Source organism: Oncorhynchus nerka, linkage group LG18 (assembly GCF_034236695.1).
Source record: "Oncorhynchus nerka isolate Pitt River linkage group LG18, Oner_Uvic_2.0, whole genome shotgun sequence".
NCBI lineage: Eukaryota > Metazoa > Chordata > Actinopteri > Salmoniformes > Salmonidae > Oncorhynchus > Oncorhynchus nerka.
The window spans coordinates 47783224-47800923 of record NC_088413.1 but is presented as its reverse complement, the minus strand read 5'-3'; the positions used below and the strand labels follow the sequence as shown (position 1 = coordinate 47800923).

Sequence of the window (17700 nt, the reverse complement as noted above, 5' to 3'; positions counted from 1 at the left end):
CACACACACACCACACATTACTTAACCATGAATAGTCTTGTAGGCGGAGAGTAAAAGGTGCTGGAGAACTGCTTGCCTGGCTGACCACAGTGCATACGTGTGTGTGTGTGTGTGAAAGTATTTTCTCTCTAGGACAATAAGCGGTCTGCCATCAACATGATCTCTTCCGATTTGACCAATTTGACTTCAGATTCTGTTTATCCACGCTTCACCAAACGTCAAATTTTGAAGTTTCTCCAAACGTCAAATTTCTAAGTGTGTTTAACACCCTGGGTTGACTCCTGCTCAGCATCATTCTGTTTCTTCAAACGTCATTCCACACGGTTAAGGTAAGGGTTAAGGTTTAGGATAGGGTTCAACAAAAAAAGCTTAAAAAACAATTGTCTACCACTGGAATTGAACACGCAACCTACAGATCCGGAGTCATTGAACGCATAACATTTGAACGCATAACATTTGGATTCCGGAGTCATGGGATTAAATCCATCCACAATGCCCTAGCAAAACCCAAAGACTACTTGATGGTGATTAGTGCTCACTGTTGCCCCTAGTGGCAACAGTCAATCTTGAGCCATCTGCCTGCTGCCATTGCGATGCTTTCTGGAAAGGAACACTTTATGATGAGCATGTTTACCTTACTGTCTTTTTGTTTCATTTTGTTTGATCCAAGGCTTGTCGGCACAAGAGTTAATTCATACAGTCAGTGGAACCATTGTGAAAAGTAAGCGTTTGTGTGGTAAGAGGAAGGAGGAGTGGACACATTTTTATAATCATGGTAACTAACTACAGTTGGCAACAAGCAGCTTAGCTCACTCACAAATCTACTTCCACAGTGCTGTTTTAACTAGGACATTGTGTTCAACTGAGGATTTGGAGTTTATGATCTGATCGGGGTCATGTTAAATGTATGATCTGATCGGGGTCATGTTAAATGTATGATCTGATCGGGGTCATGTTAAATTGATGATCTGATCGGGGTCATGTTAAATTGATGATCTGATCGGGGTCATGTTAAATTGATGATCTGATCGGGGTCATGTTAAATTGTTGATCTGATCGGGGTCATGTTAAATTGATGATCTGATCGGGGTCATGTTAAATTGATGATCTGATCGAGGTTATGTTAAATTGATGATCTGATCGGGGTCATGTTAAATTGTTGATCTGATCGGGGTCATGTTAAATTGTTGATCTGATCGGGGTCATGTTAAATGTATGATCTGATCGGGGTCATGTTAAATGTATGATCTGATCGGGGTCATGTTAAATTGATGATCTGATCGGGGTCATGTTAAATTGATGATCTGATCGGGGTCATGTTAAATTGATGATCTGATCGGGGTCATGTTAAATTGATGATCTGATCGGGGTCATGTTAAATGTATGATCTGATCGGGGTCATGTTAAATTGATGATCTGATCGGGGTCATGTTAAATGTATGATCTGATCGGGGTCATGTTAAATTGATGATCTGATCGGGGTCATGTTAAATTGATGATCTGATCGGGGTCATGTTAAATTGTTGATCTGATCGGGGTCATGTTAAATGTATGATCTGATCGGGGTCATGTTAAATGTATGATCTGATCGGGGTCATGTTAAATTGATGATCTAATCGGGGTCATGTTAAATGTATGATCTGATCGGGGTCATGTTAAATGTATGATCTGATCGGGGTCATGTTAAATGTATGATCTGATCGGGGTCATGTTAAATTGATGATCTGATCGGGGTCATGTTAAATTGTTGATCTGATCGGGGTCATGTTAAATGTATGATCTGATCGGGGTCATGTTAAATGTATGATCTGATCGGGGTCATGTTAAATTGATGATCTGATCGGGGTCATGTTAAATGTATGATCTGATCGGGGTCATGTTAAATTGATGATCTGATCGGGGACATGTTAAATGTATGATCTGATCGGGGTCATGTTAAATTGATGATTGAACTATTTCTCTCTCTTTCTTTTCGCTCCTTCTCTCCTAGCACCTTCAACACTTTAGCTATTTAACACTGTAATATTTCAGTTGTATAAACATTAGTTGACAGACATCAGGTCAGATTTGATCACTATGAATGTTTTCTGACATCTTACTGCCCCCGTGTTAAACTGCTGTAGCATGAGTGACATTTCAAGCAGGAAAACACACACCAAACACTGCCTGCCTGCGACCGCCAAGCAAGGTGAACTGAACTTGATCATAGCCCGAGGGCCTGTAGGTCTGAATACAGGCTGTAGTCCTGTGAAAGTGTCATTAATTAACGCGGAAGCTTGTGCCTCCTCGCTCCTGAATGGAAAATGAGTCTTCTTCCAATCTAAAACACACACACACACACCTCACACTGAAAACTAGACACTGTGTTCAATTATGATAACATTCACAATGAATGAATGAGACCGCAAGCTCAGGAAATAATTTTCTGTGCTGAGATAATGCCATTTATAATTGCTTTATACAGAGACTTGAATTTTAAATATTCATCAGGACTTTACCTTGATAAGTGTTCTATTGGTTTTTTTGTAGCCCTCTCTCTCTCTCTCCCTCCCTCTTTCTCTCTCTCTCTCTCTCCCTCCCTCTTTCTCTCTCTCTCTCTCTCTCTCTCTCTCTCTCTCTCTCTCTCTCTCACCCTCTCCCTCTCCTTCTCCCTCTCTCGCTCTCTCTCTTTCTCTCTCTCTCTCTCTCTCTCTCTCACACACACAACTTTTTTTTTTAAAAATCAGTCCTGTTTATCAAATGGTCATGCTTTTTGTTGGCTTATCAACATTTGACAGTACGTCATACTGTATGTGTGTGATTTCTCAATCAATAATAGGCCTACTGTACAAAGAAAGGCTCTCTATTCAGTCGCTCCATTCAACGGTGGTGTGTTTAGAGCCCTCTGTGCCTCACTGTATGGGATAGAAGCCTCGATGACCTTGACTCACCCTAAGGATTTGTCCAACCAGCATTCGGAGAGAGGATCTCGTATTGACTGAAAGGACACAACATTCAAATTAAATTAAAATGACTTTAGAATTTCCCTTTTGTAAGAGCGTGTAAGCAGACATCTGATTTCTAAGAGAGCCGTCACCGCTGGGGTAGAGTAATAGTAATCCTCTTGTGAATAAACCTTCACTGTATACTGTGGTGTGCTTTGCTCAGTTTGCACCCCTCTATCTGAATTTCAAGCGCCAGCCTTTGATGCATTTAGATGTATTCATTTATTCTGTGTTTTCTCGCCAGGTCTACATAATAGCTTCCTTTTGTTGTTAAATGGGCTTTACAAAATACATGAGGTAATTCATCACTGGCATTATAGGAGGAGAAACTCGCACACACAAACTCCACTCTCTCTTTGTGTGAACGTGTTTAACTATTCTTGTGGGGACCAGAAGCCCCCACAAGAATAGTAAATAAATAAACATTTGACCAACTGAGGATATTGTGTTGGTCCCCACAAGGTCAAATGCTATTTCTAGGAGGTTTAGGGTTTTAAGTTTAGAATTAGAATTAGGGTTAGAATTAATGTTAGGGTTAGAATTAGGTTTAGGGTTAGGTGCTAGGGTTGGTTTTAGGGTTAGGAGCTAGGGTTATGTTTGGGGTTAGGGTTAAGGTTAGGTCTTTGGGTTAAGGTTAGGGTTATGGTAAGAGTGAGGGTTAGGTTTAGGGAAATTAGGATATTGAATGGGACTGAATTGTGTGTCCCCGCAAAGTTAGCTGTACAAGAATGTGTGTGTGTGTGTGTGTATGTGTGTACCTGTGTGTGTGTGTGTACCTGTGTGTGTGTGCCTGTGTGCCTGTGTGTGTGCGTGTAACAGTATAACTTTAGACGGTCCCCTCGCCCATACCCAGGCGCGAACCAGATACCCTCTGCACACATCTACAACAGTCACCCACAAAGCATCGTTACCCATCGCTCCACAAAAGCCGCGGCCCTTGCAGAGCAAGGGGAACCACTACTTCAAGGTCTCAGAGCAAGTGACGTCACCGATTGAAACGCTATTTAGCGCGAACACCGCTAACTAGCTAGCCATTTCACATCCGTTACATGTTCACCTGTGTGCGAGTGTGTGTGTGTACCTGTGTGTGTGTACCTGTGTGCGAGTGTACCTGTGTGTGTGTGTGTGTACCTGTGTGTGTGTGAGTGACGGGGCCATTTTGACAGAGTCATAATAATGATGCTCTCATCGAGGGGCCACAATCCCATCAACATCAGAGTTCTGCTTGCCTGGCATTAATATATGCAAGAACCAGTAGCTGGATTAAAACTCTTCCTGTCGGGCTTTATTTCACAGCACTGGGAGCACAGACATCCCAGACCAATTCCTTCTGGCACTGCAAATCATCAAAATCCTTAAAGACCAAATGCAGACGTTTTTATATCAATATCAAATCATTTATGTGTAACAATTAGGTACCTTACTGTAATTGTTTTCCATTTAAATGGTCAAAAATAGATTTTTTTGCAAAAAATAACTATTTGTCAAGCAAGCATTTTGCTAGGATTGTCTGGGAGGGGTCTGAATGGGGAGGGAAAACTTAAAACTAGCTGTTATTGGCAGAGAGGTTTGGAACTCTTTTGTTATTGGTCTATTAACCAATCAGGCAAACCAAAATTCCCACCCATGCAAACAGGCTGACTGTGTGGATTGTATTTTCAACCAGAAACGATCAGGAATTAACACTGATCAATAAATGTTCACACTTTTACAGTGTTAGTTTCATCAACTGTTGTACAATATGATACAAAACACAGGAAAAACTGAACGTTGACTGCACTGGGCCTTTAAGGAAATGGAACTATGTTTTGCATAATAAGTGGAGCTACTGTACTAATTAAAGTAGAGCTATACTAAAACATATTTGCATGGAAAACCAACCACTCCCGGCAGGTAGTCTAGTGGTTAGAGCCAGTTGGGCCAGTAACCGAAAGGTTGCTGGATTGAATCCCCGAGCTGACAAGGTAAAAATCGGTCGATCTGCCCCTGAACAAGGCAGTTAACCCACTGTTCTCCGGTAGGCCGTCATTGTAAATGAGAATTTGTTCTTAACGGACTTGCCTGGTTAAATAAAGAAATGTGAATATGGCTGACAGTGACATAGTCTGACATGCTGCTGGAGTGTTCTAGTGTTCTAGTTGTTTGCCAATGGGATTTGATTAGAGAGCGCAGCACAAAGGGCCCCACTCCACTGACTGATCTCATTAAGGTGTTTGTATTTATCCCCAGGCTGTCTTTCCCCCTGTTCCTTAAATGGTATTACCCCGCCCCTCTAGAGCCACACACTGAACTTATGGTTCATTGTTGCCCATTCGGAATTGATTCTCCCTTCTTCTTGTCTCTCTCTCCCTCTCTCGTTCTCCTTCAGGCTGCTTGGTGTGTTTGTTTGAGTCCCATGTTGGAATGCTAGCTGGATGATGACATGTCGTCCAGAGGATGTTTGTTTAGGACACAAGTTTCTATGTCAAACATCTGTTTTTCATAGAGCTATCCATGAATCCAATTTCCTAAATCCCTTGTCATGTTTAGAGAGAAGGATTACATTTGTGTTTCCCTGAAATCTCTCCCCACAGTTGTGTTTGATATAAGCTTGTGCATGTGTGCAATGTAAAAAAAAAAATATGACCGTAAATTCCAAATAAACGTTGGTTTAACAGTACATTACTGTAAAGTTGTTTTTACAGTGTGTGTGCACACACGTGTGTGTGTGTTTGTCCTGACTCCACAAGCAGAAAATCAGTTCAGCTAATATCAAACACAACTGTCTATGAGGGAAACTGTGTGTGCTCTTCTGACTGGGACAGGTTAGAGATGTGTTTCTGTGTTTTTAATTAGCCTGCATGGGAACTGCTGGCTCCTAAACATCTGAGCTAATCCATCAACTATGCAAATCATGATTCCAATTTAGAGAGACTGCATCTGCTAGAGGGGCTTTCTATCGGGGCTTTTCTTCTTCTTCATTATCATTCTTTTCAAATAGAGAAAACGGATTCTGTGATTTCATGTTTTGTTGAACAGTCTGATTTATATTTGGACCCTTATGAGCAATGTACAAATGTAGAAAATGAAAGAAAAATAAGTGTTTGTGGGGATAGCAGCTGCTTACAGTGCTGTTTAAATTGATATTCTGGGCTTGACTGTATGTTTTAAAATTTGCTCACAAAAGATCTTCAGACATGATGCCCTTACCTTTGTGATAGGATGGTATTGAAACCCTGGGTAAACACACATCATTAGTAAAGATGATGAATAGTCACCTAAGAGTGATAGGGGCTAGCATTGAAATCCTATATGTTTTCATTTCATGCACACCACTCAGATAAAGAAGGGAATAAAAGAAGGTTGGTTGTTTATATAAAGGGATCATATATTCTGACAGGCTATATTGACTGGTTGTTATAGCTTCTCTGGTCAATTGTTATTTGCATACACCGTCAACTTTAATGCCGGACTGATTAGGCCTACAACGACCATTACTGAAACATGACTCACCTGTCATTCGTGTGAAGTAAAATGTGTTTTTAAACTAGTTACATATTGATAAACCCTGTCCTTTACATTTCATGAAAATAGTATATATTCATAGATCTATGTATAGAAAATGTCATATTAATATTAATAACAGATAGGGTTAAATATGACATAGCCTAGAAGCTGTTCTTCCCTGTGGTTTCTTAACAGAGGAGGGCGCCCTCATCTTTAGTACAACGTCATTCTCATTGAAAAAAAGGCACATCCTTTGCATACCATATATGTCATAATAAACATAACGTAATTGCTTAATGAATTGTTAATAAAACGCAATTAGCTTTTAATTCCATTTGAATTTCAAATCAGATTTTCCATTAGGCCTAGCCTAATAATGTGTCACACTTTTTCCAAACGGGAAACGGGAAATTGTTTATTAAATAGTTGTTTTAGCATTTATTGTAACGGATTGATTTATAATTCATATGTAGCCTAATCTAGGTTCAATAGCCTACAAGGCTCAAAGCAGAATCACAGCTCGCGGGAGTTATTACTTGCAATTGTTACGTGAATTATATTTAATAAGCACATGTTATCTGTAAAAGATTAAAACAATCACAAGTGTGAAACTCCAAGGTATTATTATTTTTGGTTTTATTATATATCACAGAAAGAGAGAAGAATCGAATTAGGGAGAAGGGGCGAAACGTAGACCCGGCAGGCACTAAGACATGTTGCTACCACGGAGAAAGTAGATGGGTCTCTAAAGAGAGAGGTGGTCCAACGCTGCTCACCACTATCCTCAGAACGCTGCGACCTGCTTGACAGAGAAATAGTTACACACTCCCCATTTGACATTACACTAAAACTTTGTCGTTTTCACCATGCAACTTTTTTCGATTTGTTCAAACTGAAAAGCACTGAGATTTGTTGTTTTATTTTGGAGGCCCGGATACTGTTTGGACAACAAACAGGACCGATTTTACGCACGCAGTTTGTATCGGGATAACTGCTTCAAAAGACAGAATTTATGGACAAGTAATTTAGTGGTCGGTTAGGTTAGACCGTGGTATGTGCGTCCACCGGTCAACGTTTTTGATGCACATCATGATTTTCTAAACTCTTCACAGTGAATTTATGTGGCCCGCTGTTGCCAGTTATATGTTGTAAATCATTGTCGCTTGTTGGATGGATACAATGAAACAAACGGCTGCTGGTGCAGAAATGCTGGTCTCAAAGGATTACACATTACAGATGCGGGATAGGAGAGAATGCGATACGCGCTCCAGGGAAATAATAGAGGAAGAGATGGGTCGTGTGCGAACTCGGGAGAGATTGGAAGCCACTCTAGCGGGTCTTGGAGAGCTGGAATATTTGCGACAGCGGCAGGATTTACTGGTCCGAAATGTGTTGAATCGCCAAGAGGACTCTATATCACCAGGAGAAGATCCAATGTGCGTTACGCATGAGGAGAATTACTTGAACTCGGAGGAAAAACTTTTAGAAGAAAACATTTTATTGCTAAGAAAACAACTGGTATGTAGACTTCATAAAATGTCATTTCTTTACTCCCGCTGTGTTTTGTATAACATTAATCTTTGATTAATTTGGGTCCGCTATTTTGGTTTACATTTCAAACGATGTCGTGAAATACAAAAACAGTCACACTGATATTGGTTTGAGTCGATCCAAATTGTTCACCCAGCGGTCTATTTTCTGACCCAGTCGCAGCTCCATGGACGCACGCCCAGCCTACTGATAATAACCGTTGGACACGTTGAGTTTGTGCTTCCTCAGGGCAGGCGCAAATATGTCGAAGGATGAGGTAGATGTCTAGTATGATACAAGATTAAAATAAAAACAGGCCTGTACATTTGATTCCCAGATTACTTTCCGGGCAGTTTTATTAGTTCATTTTGGGCCTTTTAATAGCATTACCACCTCTATCCTTATTTCACTCATAGATCAAATCAAGAGAAGTCTGTTTCAAATTGTAGACTAATGTTGTAAAAGTTCAATGGAACATTATTTACCATTTACAATAAAGGAACGATTACGCTATTAGATATGTCATCGTATCCCAATGCAAGCAGATTCACTAGTTGTTCGTCTAAAGGAAAAGATGTTGGTTCCAAGAGAATTAAATGGAGGGAATAGCAGGATGGCTATTAGAAAATAATGAGTGTTATTTAAATCTAACTGTGAGGGGGTCCAGCCTCTTGAATGAGATTTACTGATGAGTTACAATGGATGTTGCGACTGAAATGAACTTTTACAAGCAGATCTACCACACCCCGTTGCTGTTAAAGGATGCCGGGTAATTATGTGCTGGTCGTTTGAGATTAGGCCAGACAAACACACCTGGGTTCAGTTAGGCAGTAAGGGAAAGTCGTAAATGTTGTTGTTATATATATAACATCTCCTTACCCCTTTGATTTAATGTAGGCCTACATTAAATCATATTTGTTTTCAACCTTATTCTATCATTTCAGACCATTTCACACTCAGCCTGTCAACCCAGTATGTGGATAGTGTTATTCAGTAAAACAACCATTGTGCCTGCCTCTGCTTTTTGAAAATGGTACATTGTGTGGAAATGGTCTCTGAAGCCATAGCATGTTTGGAGCACATTAATCACATTAATCACCCTCTGCCTCTTGTCACCAGGCCTGGTTTTATGTCCCGCTAGTCTGCTACAGCCCTGCTCTGTAGGAAGTGCTGCAGCTTGATATAGCCTGGAATCTGTGTGTTGCATTACTGGCCTCGGTCATGGCTCAAATACTATAACTGTATATGTATAATGCACAGGGGATAGCTAGACCTACCTAGATTGCTAGAAGGTACTTGGGAGTAATGTAGCCTATGTCTGGTCTGCAAGCCACTTAATTGTCACAAATGTAGTGCATTTAAATCGGGTCTGACTTGTCACTAAGCCTTCAGGTTTGACATTTGCAGTTGGTCTTTGAATTCAAACCACACTCAAGAGAGCAGAATGGCGGAATGTAACCACCACATGATCTGGTTGTTGTCATATGTGACCCGGGCTGTTCCACATAACCCGCATGTTTGAGGGAGGAGTTGTTTATCTCCCATGATGTGATTCTAATTTAGTTTGGGATATTAATGGGTTCTGATAGGGCAACACAGTCTCGCTAAGACGCGGAACACTTGCAGCACAGTGACTATAGCCCCACTTTAAGTAACCAACATGCAAAGCTATGGATTTAATCAGAAATGGAACCAGAAATAGGTGGCTAAACATGCTGTTTCTTGTCAATGGCAATACAGAACAACGCTGAATTGGATTGAGCTGTAGACCCTTGTCCCAGATCAGTCTGTGCTCTTGCCAACTCGGTCATGGATCGGCAGGTAGCCTGGCAGGTTTGGTTTGAAATGACAAGGAGCTGGCATGATGGCACAAATAGACGGGCACTCGGGCTAATAGATATAGCTACATAGGAACCAAATGTCACTGTACAACTGTAACTAACTCTATTGTCTGCGTGTTTCCCTCCAGAACTGTCTGAGAAAGAGAGATGCTGGTTTGATCAATCAGCTGCAGGAGCTGGACAGGCAGATCAGTGACCTCCGATTGGACACGGAGGCATCACATGAGCAAGTGGAGACAGACAGCCGCCCAAGCTCGGGTTAGTCTAGTTCTACAATAGAATGGATTCTAAGGATTCGACCTCCGAATGTTAACCTGTGGAAACTAGACATTATCAGTAGGATCTGTCAATTGCGAGTCAGTTCCACTTAAGCAATTGAGGATACTGCAGAATGTGTAATCCCCCAAAGGCAGGGTTCTTAGCAAACACGAACATGACATAGAAGTGACTGGCAATGCTACATTTTTGGTCACACTTTATTTGAATAGTCCAGTAGTATTTACTGTAGAGCATCTATCTGTTGATAAGCAACTGCTTGTTAAGGTTGGGTTTAGAGCTAGGGTTAAGGTTGGGTTTAGAGCTAGGGTTAAGGTTGGGTTTAGAGCTAGGGTTAAGGTTGGGTTTAGAGCTAGGGTTAAGGTTGGGTTTAGAGCTAGGGTTAAGGTTGGGTTTAGAGCTAGGGTTAAGGTTGGGTTTAGAGCTAGGGTTAAGGTTGGGTTTAGAGCTATAGGGTTAAGGTTAGTAGATAGTTAGTTGAAATGTTACTGATAGTCCATCTGTAGACGCTCTACACACTATCCAAATAAAGTGTTAACCAAATTTTTTTTGTGTATATTTTTAATAATTGAGCTACCATCTCACATAGAGAAGTGTTTATCTAACCCATTATTTAGACTACTAATATGGTAACACTCAGTCCGTGAGCTGTGGCTGGTACTGTATCCCGTTATTAGTTGTATACATTCCACATTCCTCATGTAGGAGGTCACTTTGGATAGTGTGACATAGTGAATCTTACTACAGAACATTCTGTACCGTCCATGTGCAGTATATTATTGACGATTTGTGGATTTTAATGTATTTTGTTCCGCAAACTGTTCACAACTAACTTCCGATAGATCTGTCTGAAGTTTTTCATCAGCATTTAACCATTCTTCTCCAAAGCTCATTTCATAGATGCCAGAGAATTAGAATGGATGTAGGCTTGGCTACGCTGCAAATAGAAGAAACGTTACATGAATCTAGTCAACCCTATTTACAGCAGCCTTGTTTTAAGTGCTTGAGATTTTCCGCATTAATTCTTTTAATAGCCACAGCCTGACATGTAATAAATTGTTGGATGACAGCTCCCTCCCTGCGGGGTGTAAAATTAACGTGTTAAAAAATGTCCCTTCTGTTTCTCTCTGCTCTCTTTCTCTCTGCTCTCTCTTTCTCTCTGCCCTCTAGGTTTTTACGAGCTGAGCGACGGAGCTTCGGGGTCCCTCTCCAACTCCTCCAACTCGGTGTTCAGTGAGTGTTTGTCCAGCTGTCGCTCCAGCACCTGTTTCTGCAGTCCTCTTGACACATCACTGTGTGCCTCTGAGGGAAGGCTCAAATCTGCAGGTAAGAGAGAGTTCCTCACAGCACAGTCCCATAAGGGTTGTGGTGAATTTCATTTTAATTCAGTCAATAAAATAAAATAAAAACAAGTGTTTCCTCATAGAGAAGCATTGAGGAATTTCAGTTCCTGAATTAAAAAGGGGTTGACTCCAACCCTGCAGCACAGCCCAGCGCTACGCCTTTGGCAGGACAGAATCCTGATGTTTGATGTCACGTGGTCTATCTTGGGCGCAACAAGCTGGGCTGAATAATTTTGTTGTCCTTTGCTGTATATACAACACTTTCCTTCTTTCCCGAAAGACCCCCATCACACCCACCATCCACACAAGTGTCATCTTTTATTACAGTGCTTCATTCCAGCTGGCCCCAGTTCAACTAATAGTTTCCTTTGTGTTGTTACCAATAGTGGGGTTTGTTGTGAAAATACTTTGATTCAGTTTCAAACGAATGATGGAGAAAAGACTGGAAGGAAACACCAAATGGCACCCTTTCTCCTACATAGTGCGCTACTTTTGACCAGAGCCCTATGGGCACTATGTAGGAAATAGGGTGTCATTTGGGATACAGACACTGTCCGTTGTGCTAGATTCCAGGCCAGGCAAGGCAGATGGCTTGGCTCTAACTAACAGCCACGCCTATGATAAGACGCAAACAAAAGGGCCATTAACACATCTAAACCAACTGCCCCCTTCGTTAGCATATTGAGAGGTTGCATGCTTTGCTTTGCTTACCCTTTCAACACTACTGTAAGCTTCTGTGTGGCGTTATTGTTGAAATGAGGAAATGGTATGGAAACTGGTGGTTTCCGTTGTTTGAATTACTAGTGGTGTCTGTAGTCCGTACTCTTTCTTTCCGGTCTGGTTTCCATATGAGATACTAGTGGCGCATCTGTTGTTCTGTAGTCTTTTGTTGTACTGTAGTTCTTAGTCTTTGTCTTCTGTGTGGTTTTCAGATGAGCTGGGCAGCTGTGCTGACTGTGAGAATCAGTGTGCGGAGCAGCAGACCATGGGGACTGTTAGAAAGCCGCTCCCCACTCCCTACTCCCTCTCTACGGACGCCTCTTCCACCACTCAAGACATCCAGTCTAAGTACCACTGTGACCTGATCGCCAAGAACGGCAGTGATGTGTACCGCTACCCCAGCCCCCTCCATGCCGTGGCTGTACAGAGCCCCATCTTCTTCCAGTCTCTTGCCGGCCATCTCAAAGAGGACGGGGGGCTATCAAAGAGCAGCGGAGGCGAGGGCTTCGGTGACTGTCAGAAACTAAAGCAGCTGCCGAATCTGGTGCCCCAGAACATTTCTTGGCCTGCCTCCCATGCGCCTACCAGCAAACGACTGGACAATTATATATTCAGCCTGCTTCAGAGGAGGGCTCAGCCCATTAGGACCAATAAGCCGCGGACAAGCATCAGCACAGACCCCTCTAAGAGCATCCTGAGGCAGGGCAGCTTGTGTGTGAGACAGGCTACTGTTGCCCCGCAGCAGCAAGGAAGGACTGCTGCTCCTCTTCATGATCTCAAACCAGCCTGGCAGATGTGTTTACATGCAGGTGGTGCCAGTAACACTGATCCAGGAACAGGCACCTCACAGAGACAGTGGTCAGTGGAGAGCAAAGGGGAACTCCTCTTAGAAAATGGGATGGTGTCCCAGTCTCTGGGCCAACCTCAGAACGGCTGTGCCACAATCGACGGCAGTGACATTCACACCAACAGCCTGGTAAAAAAGAAGGGGTCTGTGTCATCAGCCTATAAAGGACTGCCATCGGCAACCGGTCCTCTGTCTAAAGATTATCAAGACTTGGGTACCCCAAATGCCAACTCCTCCCCCAAAGAGAGCAAGCATCCTTATGTCCCTGCTGCTCCAGTGGACATCAGTACTAAACCCCCCCAGGCACTCCCTAGAGACCGCACCAAAACAGGCACTCCCAAGAAAAGCCCTAAGAGCATCCTGGTCTCTGTCCAGACAGCCCAGACCACTAAGGAAGAGAGGCCCATGCTGGAGCTGGTGAGTCTAGGGTCTTCCTCCCAGAGCCAGGATGAAGGTCAGGGTCACATGGTCAGTGCCCAGTACATCCCTGCCCAGAGGCAGACTGTCAAGCTCCGCAAAGCGGGCAAGAACATCAAGATCGTCAAGGTGAAGAATGCCTCTCTGAAACAACACCGAGCGGTTCACGCACACGCTGAGCCTGTGTTATCCGAGGCGACAGGAGGAAGGGAGAAGGGTCACCGATCTGGAGGGATGAGGAAGTCTCGTCAGCCTGAGGAGGTACAACACGTGCACAAAGTCTCCTCCAAGAGGGGGGCGTCCACCAGGGCCAAACGCACCATCCCTGCCTCCATCCCTGAGGGCCGGGTCCTTGAGAAACACACGGCCACAGTGTCCACAACCAGGTCCACTGTGTCCAGGCATCATGGTCACCATGGCAGGGAAGTGGTGGTGGCCAAGCCCAAGTACAAGAGGACAAGTGGACATGACTACAACCGAGGAAGGCTGAAAGCCATCACTGAGGTGCCTTACGATGAGGCCTTTAGGAGAGCCCACCGCAGACAGAAGAGGGAGGTCCTCGGCCAGGTCTCCACCACCACGTACCTACCCTCCAACGTGAAATTTGCCAGCCCTTATGCCTATGTGGCTGGCAGCGACTCTGAGTACTCCGCAGAGTGCGCTTCGCTTTTCCATTCCACCATTGTAGACACCAGTGAGGATGAGCGGAGCAACTACACCACCAACTGCTTCGGGGACAGCGAGTCCAGCCTGAGCGAGGTGGACTTTGTGGGGGAGAGCACCACCAGCAGTGACTCTGAGGAAAGCGGAGGGATGAACTGGCCCCAGTTTTCAGGGCAGGGCCCTGGGCATCATGAGTTAACCGCAGCCCAGGCTAAAGCCTTCATCAAGATCAAGGCCTCTCACAACCTGAAGAAGAAGATCCTCCGCTTCCGATCGGCGGGCTCGCTAAAACTGATGACGACTGTATGAGGAAGGGACTTCAGGGTGTCAGGCAGGAAGCAGTGACTCAGCCAATCAAATTGGCCACTCTCTCTCTGCCCAAGATCAAGTGCCTAGGTAGATTTTTTTTATTTACAGAAAGTCTTTACTGAAATCAATCTCACATGTTTAAGGAAACATTTAATTGGGATGCAAGGATTTGTACAAAATGTCCAGCAGACTCCCTCTCCCTGCACTTTCTGACAAACGATGGACAAGGTGAAAAGCATCTAAGGAGCCCCCATTTTTATTTTGTTGTATGTAGCGGTTTTTGTATTTATTATGGACATTACCCTTGCTGTGGTACATGGCAAAAATCTGTACATGCTTTTAATGTTCTTGGTTTACTTTTTGGATTAAAGATATTTCTAACATAATATATTTGGTTGCTACTTCTTGGACACGCGATACTTTATTTGACTGATTATTTAAAGCAGAGTATTAAGTGTCTGTAAGGAATATTAATGGCTAGATAGACATTATATTCTGATCACTGACAACTGCTGGTAACATTTTGATATACAGCACCATTTTGAAATTTAGACACACCTATTCATTCAAGGGTTTTTATATTTGGACTATTTTCTACATTGTAGAATAATAGTGAAGACATCAAAACTATGGAATAACACATGGAATCATGTAGTAACCAAAGAAGTGTTAAACAAATTAAAATGTTATTTTACGTTCTTCAAAGTAAAAAAGCCACCCTTTGCCTTGACAGCTTTGTACACTTGGCATTCTCTCAACCAGCTTCACGAGGTAGGCACCTGGAAAACATTTAAATTAACAGGTGTGCCTTGTTAATTTGTGGAATTTCTTTCCTTCTTAATGCATTTGAGCCAATCAGATGTGTTGTGACAAGGTAGGGGTTGTATACAGAAGATAGCCATTTTTGGTAAAAGACCAGGTCCTTATGGCAATAACAGCTTGAATAAGCAAAGAGAAACAACAGTCCATCATTACTTTAAGACATGAAGGTCAGTCAATCCAGAACATTTCAATAACCTTCAAGTGCTGTTGCGAAAACCATCAATCGCTATGATGAAACTGGCTCTAATGAGGACCGCCACAGGAAAGGAAGACCCAGAGTTAACACTGCTGCAAAGGATAAGTTCCTCAGAAATTGCAGCCAAAATAAATAATTCAGAGTTCAAGTAACAGACACATCTCAACCTCAATTGTTCAGAAGAAACTACGTGAATCAGGCCTTCATGCTCAATATTGCTGCAAAGAAACCATTACTACAGGACACCAATAATAAGACGAGACTTGTTGTCCTTTGGTCTGATGACTCCCAATTTGAGATTTTTGCTTCCAACCACCGTGTCTTTGAGACGCAGAGTAGGTGAATGAATGATCTCTGCATGTGTGGTTCCCTCCGTGAAGCATGGAGGAGGTGTGAGGGTGCTTTGCTGGTGACTCTGTCTGTGATTTATTGAGAATTCAAGGCACACTTAATCAACGTGGCTACCACAGCATTCTGCAGCGATACACCATCCCATCAAGGTTTGTGCTTAGTGGGACTAGAATTTGTTTTTCAACAGGACAATGACCCAACACACCTCCATGCTGTGTAAGGGTTATTTGAACAAGGAGAGTGATGGAGTGCTGCATCAGATCTGGCCTCCACAATCACCCGACTTCAACCCAATTGAGATGGTTTGGGTTGAGTTGGACAGCAGAGTGAAGGAAAAGCAGCCAACAAGTGCTCAGCATATGTGGGAACTCCTTCAAGACTGTTGGAAAAGCATTCCAGGTGAAGTTGGTTGAGAGAATGCCAAGAGTGTGCAAAGATGTCAAGGCAAAGGGTGGCTACTTTGAAGAATCTAAAATATATTTTGATTTGTTTCACACTTTTCTGTTTACTACATGATTCCATATGTGTTGTTTCGTAGTTTTGATATCTTCACTAGTATTCTACAATGTAGAAAACAGTCAAAATAAAGAAAAACCCTTGAATGAGTAGGTGTGTCCAACGTTTTGACTGGTAATGTATAATATATACACACACATATATATATCTATATAGATATATATATATGCAAGATATGCATGAGGAACTGTTTTACCTTAATTTGTTGTTGATAGCAAGTACATTGCCAATTCTTGTATATAATGTCTATGTATGTTAATACTGGTGTTTAACCGTTTTATGCTTTATTAAATGTCTGCTTTAAAATCAATATTTGGTCATCACCTTCCCTTCTAAATTGTGCACTCACTGGCATAACTCAGTTTCTCTAGAGCCCCGCAAGGTCGGCGTCGTCCCCCGCCTCCCTAAAATTAAATGGAATGTATCAACCAGACAGCCACTCAAAGTATACACTACCAATCGCTGTCCATGGTGCTGAAATTGCGACATGTCTATGCTGTTGCTTGCCTGTCAAATCGATGATAGGCTTTCTTTGGTGCCAGGACATGTATAGCTTTGTCATGGTAATGGATAAATGTTTATTGGTAGGCCTATTTGGTCATTTTCTCATGTTTAGCTTAACATTTCAGGAAGCTATACACTGTCGCAATGCTGCCATTTGTAGACTGCTGGCAGGTGGCAATGTAATTCAAACATTGCAGTTTGTAACATACATTTTTGTTGCAACAGCATACTATCAGCTACCAATATATATTTTTGAATATACAACTGTCCTGTTTAGACTACCTGTATGACCTGAGACATCCTCATGCTCTCTCCCATCTTGGATAGGAAGTTGTGCATAAAATCAATCTATTAATGCCAAATTACTAGTCAGTCCACCATGAAAACACTAGTTTACTAGGGATTGTTTCATTTTGCATCGTACTATCTATAGCTATATAACGTATTCAGCTGCTATTTATAAACTTGTTATAAAAATTACATCAAATAGCCTAATGAGGAAAAATTCAGCCACTTTTTAATGTTGAGCGGGTTTCTCTGTCTAGTAGCCTACAGAAATATTCAAGGTAAATCAAATTAAATCCAACTTGAGAGACTCCCCTGGTGTCCTGAAGTCCTCCTTTTGTGTGTGCAAACGTTTTCACTACAGACAGTAGGTCCAGGTTGCCGGACAGACTTTTCTATACTCAGTATTGCCAACCTGAGACATTGTGCATTAGACCATATGTCCATTGTGCTGCACACATTTTAATGCATGCCAAGAAATACCAAATATAATGGACTGTTGATATTGCAACTGTCACTACTCAGGTTCACCAGTATGAACGAAATCGCAAACCACTTTTTTTTGTTGTTCAATCCCTCAAGAACTGTTGTCCACTAAAGATGATCATTT

At 42.4% G+C, this 17700-nt stretch overlaps 1 protein-coding gene across 1 annotated transcript; it reads left to right on the top strand.

The window, feature by feature from the left end:
• Nucleotides 1–7235: 7235 nt before the first annotated feature.
• dact1 (dishevelled-binding antagonist of beta-catenin 1) lies at nucleotides 7236–17403 on the top strand. The gene is made up of 4 exons (XM_029687722.2): nucleotides 7236–7988; nucleotides 9970–10099; nucleotides 11288–11443; nucleotides 12393–17403. The coding sequence occupies exons 1-4, from the start codon at nucleotides 7641–7643 to the stop codon at nucleotides 14414–14416; spliced, it is 2658 nt and encodes an 885-aa protein (XP_029543582.1). The 5' UTR covers nucleotides 7236–7640; the 3' UTR covers nucleotides 14417–17403.
• The last annotated feature ends 297 nt before the right edge of the window (nucleotides 17404–17700 follow it).

Coding starts and splice junctions, on each gene's coding strand:
- dact1 (XM_029687722.2), top strand. CDS start 7,641: ATGGATACAATGAAACAAACGGCTGCTGGTGCAGAAATGCTGGTCTCA. Junction 7,989..9,969: donor TATTGCTAAGAAAACAACTG/GTATGTAGACTT, acceptor GTTTCCCTCCAG/AACTGTCTGAGAAAGAGAGA. Junction 10,100..11,287: donor AGACAGCCGCCCAAGCTCGG/GTTAGTCTAGTT, acceptor TCTGCCCTCTAG/GTTTTTACGAGCTGAGCGAC.